Source organism: Mytilus trossulus, chromosome 1, assembly GCF_036588685.1.
Source record: "Mytilus trossulus isolate FHL-02 chromosome 1, PNRI_Mtr1.1.1.hap1, whole genome shotgun sequence".
NCBI classification, from domain to species: domain Eukaryota; kingdom Metazoa; phylum Mollusca; class Bivalvia; order Mytilida; family Mytilidae; genus Mytilus; species Mytilus trossulus.
In genome coordinates this window covers 16,556,570-16,570,918 of record NC_086373.1, presented here as the reverse complement: position 1 = coordinate 16,570,918, position 14,349 = coordinate 16,556,570, and the positions used below count along the sequence as shown (strand labels likewise).

The following is a 14,349-nucleotide window of genomic DNA, read 5'->3' as shown; positions in this document are numbered from 1 at the left end:
GGTTGAGTGGAAGCTTTTAGACTTTTCTAAATTTTCTTGAAGATTCTACCAATATTTAATCAAAATAAGTGCTGTTTAATTTGTCTTGTTATAACAAGAAGTTTACAGCATTGTCATACTTAGACTTCTTGTCTTAACACAGTAGATGCATAAATATAAACAAAGCATATCTTCAATATAATTTATACATCAGACCAACACATGAACAGGTTTAACGAGAGCCCCAAATAAATTAAAATTCAATGCTAAGAATTCTGAAATAAACCACTATTTTCCTAAACTTTATGTTCTTACCTTTAAGCCCATGCTAACTAAAAATATATCCCATACAAAGTGTCTTAAAATTGATGAAGGACACCACCCCCTCATTAATGATACTTGATAGTCAGGACATCCAAGGCTTACAACCTAATTACTATACAAGTCCACACTACATAAACCTTGACATTCAAATTATAACAGGTTAATCAAAACCTTTTATCTCCGTCCACTTTTCTTCTCATCCCTAGGTTTATGCATGTCAATGATTTTATTCATTTTTTTTGTGTTGATGATTTTTACATGGGAACTTTTTTACAAACCAGGGGGAAAAGGGGGGGGGGGGGGGGGTCACATATATTGGTTTATCTCCATCCACTTTTCTTCTCATCCCTAGATTCATGCATATGCATGTCAATGACTTTATTGTTTGTAATTTTTTGTTGTCATTGTGGATAATATTTACATGGGAACTTGTTTACAAACCATATATATAAAGCCTTTTAAATTTTACGGGCATTTCTAACAAAACATTTTACATGTACTATTCAGAAATTGTGTATATCATGTGGGAACAGAATGTAAACCATTATTTCATTATTATTATTTTTTGTTAGGGGTGGTGAGGGGCACATATATTTGTTTATCTACACTAGGCATGAGAAGGACTTTTAAAACTCAAAAGAAGTTATTTCAGCCTTGATATGAAGATGTCCCTGGTGAGTTGTTAAAATACACTGAATATTATTATGAACATTTGGGTTATGGTTATTGAAATGTTTTATCTCTTTTATTATTTACAATACTAATCATTGTACTAATTGATTGTAACCCTATTCAAACAAAACAAAGATGATGTTGGGATTTTTGTGTCTGACAATGAATTAATTTCAAACATTCAAAAAAGGTTCATCTGGGAAGTGAAAAATATGTTTGTTCCTAGAAGTAAAATCTAAAATCAACACTGATTTAAATAAAAATCTTGATATTAAAAACAGTGTGTTGTCATTAAAATTTTTTAAAAAAAGTTTGCACTGAGAACCTCCCTTCCCACAAAAGACCAATGGTAAGTGCCCTAGGGAAACAGCAAAGCCCAGAAAAACAAAACATCTGACTGATCAGAGCCAAAATTGAACACCATATTAATTTAAAAGTGTTACTTTTCTTTAAAACCTTGGATTTTTCCCAAGGCAGCTTATGTCACTCAGTCAAAAACTAGAAACATAAGTATCCATTAAAGGAACAAATACATGTACTTGTAGTTAAAACATGAAACATGAAAAACAATATTTGTGTGAATAATATGACCCCATAATTACCTTGTCATTGGTGAGAGGTACACCATATTATTTCCTGTAGCCTTTGTCATGGACCATATTGTACACAGAAAGGAAATTATACATGCAACCTCTCAACATTTAATAGCTTTTCTGCTTATCGAAGGAGATTTTGAATGTCATTTCACAAAATTGGCTATAAAAACAATTTTTAAAGGAACTAAAGGATTTTCAATATAAATTGTTTACAAGTTACATGTGTATAAAATTATTTAATGTTAAAGTTTTAAAGAGTTTTAAAATAAACTGACAAATATGGCAAGAGTAAAATTCATTTACTAATGCACACATTTTACATACCAAATATGAGAAGTTACACCATGGGTATAAATATAATTAGTAGGACTAAGTTATCCTTACTGATGCGTTGGTTAATTGATTTATTTGATTGTTAGTGTTTAAATGCCACTTTTAGGCTATTTTGTGGCCGCCAGTCAGTTTTTATTTGTGGAAGAAGAGTGCTTTGGAAAACCTTCGACTTTTGATATAAAAACTGACAGTTCTTGTCAATAAAGATTGGAGTTGAGTGTTTGAACTCACAACCTGAGTGTTGACTGGCTAGTGATTACAGTAGAAGAAACTACTTTAGACCACTAGGCCACAGAGCCCCCCTAACTGATTTGTAGCAGAAGAAACAAGATACTTTTGGTCAGGTAGTTGACAGCTTCCATCTTTTTCTGGTGATGAAGACTGAAAAGTGTGCTGACAATTTAGGTCAAATGATGGAGAATGGAAAATTTTACAAAATTGCAGTACTAAAACTGCTTCCGAAACTTTGATCAAGGACCAAGAGACCTCAAAATCTACAGTGTCTTTTCAACCCCCAAACTTGATATCGATCAAAGGCTGGTTACCATCTGATTTACTGCTCAAAAGATATTGTCTGGAATAAATTTTCAAAGGAAATTCTGTCTATTTATAGGTACTGTGACCATGACCTTTTACCTACTACAATGTACCTCAAATATTATATAAATGAAGACATGTGTTATTTCATCCCAAGTGACATTATCAAAATAAGTTTGGTGAAGGTTGGACATAAATGTATCCTTGAAATGATATCTTCTGCAAATCAAAAAATTTACCTAAGCCAAGTCTTTTCTTTCGGTTACTGTTGTGACACTGACCTTGACCTAATTAAAACTGAAAATTGTAATGTCTAGAGTTTGACTCTTTAAAAAAGCATTGGAGAATTATGAATCACCATAAAATGACAAAAAGATCAAGACATGTCCACTAATAGTTAAGTTTATTCCTTGGCAGTGCTATTTATGATATACTTGCCACTGGACTTTAAGTCACCAACAATTAATCAATCAATCATTCAACTCCACAATATTCAACAAGAAACCCCATTTCCTTTCAAATAATGCTTTAATCCAGTGTTTAATATTCAATGTTTTGCTACACTTAACATGCTTATTGTCAAATAAAATGGTTAGCATCTTTGTGTAAAAATAAATATAAAAAGATGTGTTATGAGTGCCAATGAGACAACTCTCCATTCAAGTCACAATTTGTAAAAGTAAACCATTATAGGTCAAAGTACTGTCTTTAACACAGGGCTTTGGCTTTCACCAAACAGCAAGCTATAAAGGGCCCAAACACCTGTATGTTATATATAGGTTGGTTACTGTAAACACTTACTTTAAGTATCTGTGGTGCTACATTTAAGTCGACATTTGAGACTGATGATGAGATAGGAAACTGTATAATCTGTGGTTGTGATGGGGGAGGTTTGTATGACTGTGACATGGACTGGTTCCTTTTCTCCTCCGCCTCAATCTGCTGTCTCTGTAGCTGTAACTTCATATTGGCTCGTAGAGGCATGTTTGAGTGTTTGAAATCAACTTTTGGACTGCAAAAGATAACAATATTGAAATAATTTCTTACACAATAGATAATCTTATTGAATTATTGACTTAAATGTTTCATATATGCATACATCATTGTTACATTCTACATAACAATATATCAATAAAACATATTGTTATCTTATTCATTCAGTCTTACATATTCATGTATAGAATTAAATAAGACCCTGTGAACTTAACATTTAAGTACAATGAGAAATCAATACAGTGTACCCAGATCTATCTATAAAAAAATTATAACTGAAGTATATGATATGCTGTTTCCTGTTTATTCAGTACTGTACCCACTTTCTTTTGAAAGAGAGCAGTTCACTGGGGAAATTTCATGTAAATTTAAAAACTACCAGAATTTCATTATTTGGGCATGTATACATGTATTTATCTGTACGTTTATTATAAAAGAACCTGGATTTAAGCGATTCTTATACAGGTTCTTCCAATCTTAGTGGGCAATAAATGTTCAACTTGTATTTCGAATACATCCATGGAGAGGTGGATTAAGGGGAAGCAGGGGGTCCAAAACCACCCACCCCCTCACGCCCTTTTCTATAAAAAAATAATAAAAAAATATAAATTCAGGGATTAAGCAGGCCTGAAGCAGGCCCCTCTTTTGCAGTCAGTATGCTCCCTTATGTAAACATGTTTAACGGCATATATGTATTGAACCATAAATGAAAGTGCGAGAACAAAGTTCAATTTTAATTTTAGATTGTTATATATATCAAACCGGAAAATACATGTAACAGGGAGGAAATTCTTAATATTACATACTAAAGATAAGACGAATGATCAAAAGATATGAATCTTTTATTCCTTAAATTTCAGCATATCATATGTTCTATTTATAGCAAAATATGTTAACTTTGAAGTAGTGTGATAGTATCACTTGATGTCAATGGTAAGAAAAGGTACTTTGATTGCATAGAGTCAACAAGCTACAATCATGACAATAAAACATAGAACAAGGATGTGAAAAACTAGATATACATTGTAATACCATATAGTGGGTTAATTTCGCTTGTGTACAATTTCAAGATTTTCATTAAATGAGGCGCTTATTATTTTGATGGCTTCAAAACTTTTATCAATACCTTTGCATGTACAATTTTAAATTGGCAGAATTTATTTTTGCAAATTTTTTCTATCCGCGAAAATAAGCGAAAAATTTACACCCCCCAAAAATAACCTGCTATACGGTACAAATGTATATATTCTAATTTCAAATACACATATGAGTTCTAAATGTCAGATGACAAAATAAGAAATCATTACCTTGTAACTGGTAACTTCATTTTGACAAGTCTTATCCTATACCTCCCTTTTGTACGGGACCTCCGGTTAGTACAATGCATCAACTATCACAGTTTTTGATAGATGAATTTATCATTTGATTACATCTAGTTACGATGTAAACAAACCTATTTTGTATTGTGATAAGATGACTTGTGACCTTTGAAAGGGCCATCTTCCAAGTGAGAAGATAAATGTGTTATCGGTTACAGAGGGCCACCATCATGTCTGCTCACGTTTCAGTGAAATAAGTGTGTTATCGATTACAGAGGGCCACTAACAAGTCTGCTCACATTTAGGTGAAACCTATCACTTTCTTATAACCCATATACTGCAGGCTTTTTACTTTTTTACATATAGACAGACTAGAGTTAATAAACTTTGCATAAAGTCATATTCGTTGATGCATAAAATATTCCATTTTGTTTCTAAATATGATCAATGAGACCAGACATTCAATACCAGATAATATTTGATAAAATTTATGCAAGTCATGTACATGTACCTATTTCACATTTTAATCTTATTGGAATTAAATCCATGGATTGCTCCCAGTCTGATGCATCTCAAATAAGGATGCACAATATGTCAGAACAGGGCATTGGAAGTATTTAATTCTAATAAGAGTGATACCCATTTCAATATACCTTATCTTTCTTTAAAAGAATGAAAATTTTCGGACACTCATAGATGTCAACTTTTCAATCTTCAAGGTGAGGTTGTCCATCCGAGAAACATTTATGATGGATATTAGCATAAATTCCCATTTCATGTTATTTTCCCTTTTTTGAAGTTAAGTCTGAATGTTTAATTTTTCTTTTAAATCAACATTCAATTGAATTTAACTGCTTGCTATATGAATAAGGTCTAACAAAATGTCTGGTATATTGTGAAATCTAAAATTGTGTGTGTGTGGGGGGGATTTTAAAGGGAAAACAAATACTTAAAACCACATGATGGTGAAGATAAGATAAAGGTGATTTTTACTTCAAAATGGGAGATTTGACCTCCTCATAAAACGTCTTTAATGAGAAAGGGTTTTGAAAAGTGGTGCTTCAAAGGTTTTGACCACCAAAATGGTAAAGAGCTGACACTATTTTAGTAATTTGCAATAGAACTTAAATTGAGGTCAAGCAAATTCTCTTCAAAACCAGCTAAAAAAGATGAGAATTCGGAAGAAAAAAGTTGTTAAATTAAAAGTTTAGGAAATCCCTCTCTAAACTAAGTTAAACAGTTTAACTTAGTTTAGAGAGAGATTTCCTAAACTTTCAGAGAAAAAGATATTGTTAGAATCCAACACCTATCTGGAGAGTTTACACATATCTAGTGCAGAAGATATGCTGATATTTAAATTTAGTACACAATTAACAGTATTACAATCATTTTAATCTACAGCGTATACCAACAAAGCAAGATAACATTCTAAATGTTCGTGTCAACGCTCACTAATCAAATTAAGTCAGCATTCAAATGATCAAGTGCAATAAAATATTTCTTCAATAGTGCAAATGGAAAATCACAAGTTTGCATAATCATGATTAGACTTCCAGAAAAAACATTTATCAGACAAGAAAACATCATGACAGTCTTTTTTTCATGGATATGCTCCATCATGTAGGTCTACATGTATCACATTTTTGCTAGTCATTTTGGATTCATCTATCATTTTATTTTTTGTACCATGCATGTGTACTGTAATTTGTCCTCACATCTATCTTTTTAAAACTTTTCACTAAATTCAAGTTTTTGTATTTTTTCCAAAAAAGCGTGTTGTTTTAAATCTATTAATAAATGGTTTGCTTTGTTTAAAATATATCAATAAATAGTTTGCGTTGTAAATTTATAAATAGACAGGAAAAATGTTAATTTGAAACTTTTCAATGAATCAAAATGAGACTTTTTACTAAAAATACATTATATTAAAGTGGGTTTATAAGAGCCTCAGCCTTCAAGCTATCTTTATAAATAATTTTACGCAACTCTACATGTAAGAGAATTTATTTTGAGGCAAAAAAGGGGCATTTTTGTACTAAGGGGAACACACTTTTTTTCTCGAATTCTTTCATCATTTAAGTGTTAGGTTATAAGCAAATTAGTTTATTCCCACTGGTATTTACATAAAGTTCTTGTGTTGAGCTGTCATATCAGTATTCTTGGTTTAATTAGGGAGAGGGTATAGGGCTTATAAACACTGTTTAAAGATGCAATACTCTGTATGTGACAGTGACAAGCCAGGAACCTGTATTTTGTTTGTTGCTGTCATAAACTATTTTTTTGTTGCACATTTTTTTATGTCAGGATCTGTATTAAATAGCTGACTGTATGGTATAGGTCTTCCTCAATGTTGATGGCCTCAGACTCTCAAGAGTGACCTATAATAGCTGAATTAAATGTTATTTGGACTCTCATTAGCAATCATACCAGGCCTCACGGTCATAAAACTTTCGAGCATGATTTTTGTACTCAGATTCGAAAATCAACCAATCAAATTGCTGGATTTCATGTTTCGAGCATGATTTTTGTGCTCAGAGCACTAAGCAAAGATTAATGCCTTCAGGCCAGGTCTCTTTACTTGAGAATGTCATGTTTTTTTTACTTTTTTCAAATAATTGTTAGGCAACAGTTACTGTTTGGGCAAATCTGATCATTTTGTAATGTTAAAACATTATTATCATGACAAAAAGGTTTGATTTATCACAAGGTACAAGTGTACATGTACCAGTACTTGTGTTATCTACTGTAAATGCAGAAATTATTGCGAGGTTTTTATTATTGCGAATAATGGGACAAAGTTGTAAACTCGCATTTTGTTATATTTTAACTGAATAAAACATGACTTTTCCAAAAATTGTAAAAATTAAAATCGCATTTAAGTTGAAATTGACAAAATCGCAATAATAAATGCACGCAATAATTTCTGAATTTACAGTATCAATCTATCATGCAGAAATCATCAATTTCATCCTTTTGAGATCATTCAAGTCAACAAAATCAGTAAGTTTTATATGTGATAACAATTATTATGATTTTTATTCTTTTTCATGATATCGGCGGCAACATTTCAATAATTGGAACTTTAAATACTGATATGTCATGTTAGGTATGTTTTCCAAGTAATGAAATTATGTTTATCAATTTCAAATGTAATCCATTCTTGATAAATATATAACTAGGGAGAAGGTTTTTAGAAGAATGTCAACATGTTTGTTCATTTTGCACATTTTCTTTTCTTCTTACCAGACAATAACAAAATTTTTGGAATAATTTGCCATATGGAGGGTTTACCCAGATTGCAAGTTCTTCTGAGTGAAGGTAAACACACAAGCCCAAATATAAAATACAATTATTAACTGTCTAGCATGATTGCCTACATTCATATTCAACATGTTCAAATTGTATATCCTAGATAAAAGAAGACGTGGTATGAGTGCCAATGAAACAACTCTCGATTTAATTTGCCACTGGACATTAAACACACCCATTTGATCACCAGAAAGATCAGAAGATCAATCAATTATGTGTGTTAAAGTGTATATTTATGTTAATGTGCATTGCATATGATAACTGGTTTAAGACACTCCAGCTGTATACTTTATTGAAGAATACATGTATATATATTAAAGGACATTGTAACAGTTTCTTGATGATTTGATTGTTTACTTAAGCCCTGCAACATACAGGACCTTAAGTGTCTGAACAAGTTTCAACACAAATGGTCTTGGCATGGGATTTGATCATTGATGAAGGTCATTCAGTAACATGTAATGATGATACAGTTGTTAATTTCAGTGTCATTAGGTCACTTGTGAAGAGTTGTGTCATTGGCTATCTCATCCACCACAGGTTAATTGTTTAAAAAATACAGATTTTCAATGCCAACATCATGTAATATCAGCAAACATCAGCCGCATAGAACCACATGCCATGGAAAGACTTGCTAAAAATAGGCTCAATATATATATTTTCAATGTCAAAAGCACGTTTTATCAGCAAAAATCAGCCAAGTAGAACCACATGCCACAGAAGATTTGTATGCTAAATATAGGCTCAATATATATTTTAATGTCAAAACCACGTTTTATCAGCAAACATCAGCCGCTTAGAACCACATGCCATGGAAGATTTGAATGCTAAAAATAGGCTCAATATATATTTCCAATGTCAAAAGCAGGTTATATCAGCAATCAGCCGTGTGGAACCACATGCCATGGAAGACTTGTATGCAAAAAATACATGTAGGCTCAATATATTATATACAGTCATGTATATACTGATATAAATAAATGACAGAATAACTTGATGACAGACAAGTATAAAACTATATAGCTCCAGCCATGTAGTAAACTAGTTGTACCATAAAAATACAAAGGCATATGTTACATTATCAACACATCATTGTCATCAAATATATTTACCTCAGATAAATAAAGGTAAAAGTTCAAATATAGTCTAGGTGAACGCCCCCTTTTTGTGGGATTATAATTTTTCGTTCTGCAAGCAATAATCAACCATTAAAAAATTCTGGGTTGAATTTAAAAGAACTTGTTTTCCAGGTAATAAAATTTATGAAGTGAGGCCTGACGTCATCTAAAATAATTTTTGTCATGTCCTAAAAAATTACCTTCCAACTATGGCCTTGCTCTGCAGTTTATAAAAGTTGTCATCATTTTCCTGCTCCACAGACTCAAACAAAGAGTTGATATCTGTAACAATTCCAGAATCTCCCATCTAAGAATTCAATGCTTAAACAAATTTCTCACTAAATAATATTTATCTGCAAACAAAATGTCGTCTTTCCCGTTTCAGTTTAGTTCATTCGGACCAAGGTCGTGTTCACGTCAGGTTTTTTATCCAATGAAAATTAATATTGTAAATTGTCGTCTATTTTTAGAAAATAACGTCAGGAAGGGAAAAACCAAAAATTAAGAGGTACCCTACGGGAAAACGAGATTTACCGCTAATTTTTATTTCGAAGAAGTTTCAAGTCTTGCTGGTTGGTCCTTTTTATAGACTTCTATATATATGGCATGGCGGAATGATGTTTAGAAAAATGATTAATTATCTAAAATAGTGGATGATAATAGTGTCTCCTATTTACAAAGAATTGTACAACAACGTACAAACAAATATAAATTGACATTGACAATTCACGCGTTCTTTCGTGTCACGACATTGGCCGCAGTTCTAGTTCTAGTCCTATGATATAAGACTTCGTATGAGTCGTGCTTTAGCATGGATAGTAAAATAAAAATATCCGATTAAAACATTGAATGCAAACGACATGAACCTACGAAGTCTTATATTATAGGACTCAGTAGTCCAGATTCAAATGGACGAAATATTCTGTAATCTTATTTCCACTTGAACATATAAATATATAAAGCAGTATTTATTACTGTTAAGATCAGGTATACAGATGATATTATATGTGATCCTACGTGAACATATTATTTGGCATTGTTTATATATAAAAAAAAAATCCAGCCGAGAACTCATGATCGAAGGATGGAGTATTTATATAAGTTCACAGGAGACAGACTGTACGGTCACCTACTGCTTATAATATCTGTTTAACTCATTGTTGAAAATTCATAAAACTGAACAGCTATATGTTAATGTAAAGGCTCATTTGTGGAGTGCCAACGGTAGCACATGATGTGATATTTTTGAAACTTAAGTGCCCCGTTCAAACTTCAAACAAGGCTTACTGTTCAGATTTTTCAACCTTAACTTCATTTAGGTTACTTAGTGAAATCTGCAAGTTAAGCATACTCCTTTAAACTACGTTGTCAAAATGAGTTAAATTCTGTGACGGTTATCACAGTTAGTAGTTTAGATTAAACATATTTGATTTGCGAACGTAGCAAAAGGTATTGGACACAAGTTATAACAACATTAGTCGTCATCTCCCTATATAAATATTACTTGTGACTCAAAATACATTTAAATAAAAAAAACAGTAGGAATGCATAATTGTAATAATATATATAAAAAAAAAGACTAAAATAAAACCAATATAATATGGAATAATACTGAACAGGTAGTTGCTTCCAAAAGATAATTTTTCTTGAAAAAAACGAGTACTTATACACATTTAGATATGATCAAAATTATCTGACATTCCATGATCTTCCATGCTTGGCTGTGGCGAGTTAATTTTATTTCTGGACTACTTTTTACAGGAGGATTACGTGTTTTGGGCCTCTGAACTTAAACCTCCCAATTTAGTTTTTTTACCATTTTTGTTGTTCTGTCTTTTCTGTAATCGTGTATGCCAATAAACAGAAATACATTACTGGTCGTCACAAATCGTGTTTCTTAACAAACCAACCCACCAACAACTCCTAATCCCCAATAAACAATTTTGGTGCCCCCTATGTATAACCTTTGAGAAAGTATTATTTATCTTATCATTTATAAATATTAAATAAAATGTCTTTATCAGTATAAAATAACCCCTTTCCAAGTGCTAATATGTTATCTGGGTACAACTTGTTCATAGTCCACATTACAATATATAAGAATATCTTAATGCTATCAGAGACATATAATAATACATTGTAATATATAACTCTGATGCTATGCTCTAGCATCACATAGTTGAAACTGCGTAAACAATAAGATTGGTCACTGTTAATATGTCATCATGAGAGAGAAACTGTAAATAGGCCATATACCGAGAGAGAGAAAAAAAAACCCGTCAATTTGCTTCAGGTTAACAAAGAGAGATAACTCTATTTGCATTTTCAAACAGATTATAGTTTTATATTTTATTTTTTGTAATCATTAACGAGTGTCATTCAGAATAATTCCAGTCATATTTATGCATTAATTTTATGTTTTTCTAACCATTCACATTCAGTTTTGAATCCGATTCCAATGTATAAAATTATAAACTATCTGCAACGAGTTGTAGAAGCCTTTTCTGGGCAAAAGAAAATCTTTGCTTTATTTATTAGGGAGTAAAATATATTTAGATGATGTGTTCAGCATATGAAACACATATACACATTGACATGCTTTAGTGCTGTTGTTGTTTGAGAATTTTTTTAAAAACTATTATTAATATTATTTCCATAGAATACGATACCGAAATGTTTATTTTTCACATGTAACAATTTGTCACTATTTTGATACCGACCGATTTTTTTAATTGTATTTTATTTGGTACCATATATAAATCTAACCACACAATACACAAAATGTGGTAAAATCATAGTTTCATCTTAAAGCAGAATAGATCTTATTATCATGACTGTGTTATTTCAACATAGTAAACAATTGTCATTTATTTTAAGCTGTTTCAGCCTTTATCACAATATTAAAAGGATCCAGTTTCGAAAGGACAGACTACTCGCTACATTGATAATCTAGTATAAAACAATAGTTAAACCGTAAAATATCCTCCGAATTATCTTTTATACAATATTTATAAAAAGCATAATTGACTTATTCAAGTAGGGGACGACATCAAAAGTTCAATGTAGTATAAATAACTTAATTCATATAGATTTTTCACTGACCCCTACCCCCTCTGAACTTAATTTGGGAAAATTGATTGACCAAAAAAGATATATATAAAATCGATGCCAATTTAACAAAATTTGTAGCAATTATGACCCCAACCCCCAAACTATTTGAATGAATAGTTCATCCTTTATTGATTTGATTTTATGTCGTTCCTACGTGAAAAAATGTCTCTTGACATCGTTTTAATTTGTCATGATCTCTAAGAATATCAATATTCTTCTATCACTTGTGATCAGCGTATTTCGAAATAAATTCCTTGTCCTATATGACCTTGACATGCTATCATAGAATCCTTCAAATTTCAATACTTGAGAAAGTTCATCCGATTGTTTACAGTTATCTTGTGCTCTCAACAAACACTCATTTAAAGATGGTATCCCAGTAAGCCAAGAATTTCGTTTATCTACATAATGATTTCTTGTTTAAAACCACGCAAATTATCATTTCCATGTGAAATATATTATTTATACTCATCTCAAAATTACTGTGCCAAAGTTTAAAGTTTAAAAGTAGTTTTAGTTGAAATCTTTATTATGTAATTTTAAAAAATCATTACTATAGAAGACTTTGGAATAAATTGTTCAGATATTAAAAATTTGTATCAGCTTGTCTGTGCATAATAGCCCACTTGATACATATGAATTAAGTTCATGTTGATGCCTTTTATGTGATTGGTGAGTTAAAATCTCAAACGGTTCCCAAAAAGAAAGAAATACATACATGGATTCCATAATGGTATATTAACTAATAACTCATATTGAATTTTATTCTGTACTGGTCTCATCTTGAAATCAAGATCCCCATGGATTAAAAAAGACCAAACATTATGAAAGACCACTTTTATATTTTGCATGAAAAATGTTAGTCCGTGACACAGAGACCCTAAACGGTTTTATAAGATTTTTAGAGCATGGACGTTATTCTTGATTTCGGTGAGTAACGAAAACCTAAAATTCTTTTGAACATCACATAAGGAATATTTTTCGTGCAATAAAATTAAGGGACATAAAATATCCTGCGGAGACAGAGACGGATTCTAATAGTATTGCATATGCCATACAATATACCCTACCGACAGATTGACGACGTGCACACATATCGTTCATTCTGCATCGTTTGTTGGTGACCAAATAGTCATATTGTTAATCTAACTAGACATACCATATATAGCTTGTTTTAGAAAACTGATGTTAAGAGACAGATAGAAAACGCGATACAAGAACATAAGATTCCCTACATCTGAAATGACAGATACAAGAACCTTAGATTCCCTATATATATTAAATGTAGATACTAGAACATAATATTCCCAACATCTGAAATGACAGATACTAGGACATAAGATTCCTTACATATGAAATCACACATACTAGAACATAAGATTCCCAACATCTGAAATGACAGGTACTAGAACATAAGATTCCAAACATCTTTTAAAAATAACAGATACTAGAACATAAGATTCCCTACATCTGAAATGCAAGATACTGAACCTAAGATTCCCTACATCTGAAATGACACATACTAGAACATATGATTCCCTACATATGAAATGACAGATCCTATAATCTAAGATTTCCTACATCTGAAATGAAAGATACTCGAATCTAAGATTCCCTACATATGAAATGAAAGATACTAGAACCTAAGACTCCCTACATCTGAAATGACAGATACTAGAATCTAAGATTCCCTACATCTAAAATGACAGATACTAGAATCTAAGATTCCCTACAAATGAAATGAAAGATACTCGAATCTAAGATTCCCTACATATGAAATGACATATACTTGAATCTAAGATTTCCTACATATGAAATGACAGATACTATAATCTAATATTCCCTACATATGAAATGACAGATACTAGAATATAAGATTCCCTACATATGAAATGAAAGATCCTAGAGTCTAAGATTTCCTACATCTGAAATGCAAGATACATGACTAAGATAGTCTTTATCTGAAATGACAGATACTAGACTAAGATTCTCTATATTTGAAATAACATACTCATATACACTTACATTTATTTTGATTTTGTTTATCAGAGGTGACCC

At 31.4% G+C, this 14,349-nt stretch overlaps 1 protein-coding gene across 3 annotated transcripts in view; it reads right to left on the bottom strand.

The window, feature by feature from the left end:
• The window catches only part of LOC134716741 (microphthalmia-associated transcription factor-like), a 31,916-nt gene that overhangs the window by 10,884 nt on the left and 6,683 nt on the right, over window positions 1-14,349 (bottom strand). Inside the window, exons 1-2 of one of the 3 annotated variants that reach the window (XM_063579753.1) lie at window positions 9,381-9,596; window positions 3,243-3,453 (exon numbers count right to left, since the gene is read on the bottom strand). In XM_063579753.1, coding sequence (XP_063435823.1) covers window positions 3,243-3,453; window positions 9,381-9,487 — 318 coding nt within the window. In that variant the 5' untranslated portion in view covers window positions 9,488-9,596. Of the gene's footprint in view, window positions 1-3,242; window positions 3,454-4,741; window positions 4,876-9,380; window positions 9,597-14,349 lie in introns of those variants that run through there. The other 2 variants (XM_063579760.1, XM_063579748.1) reach the window with 2 other exon arrangements.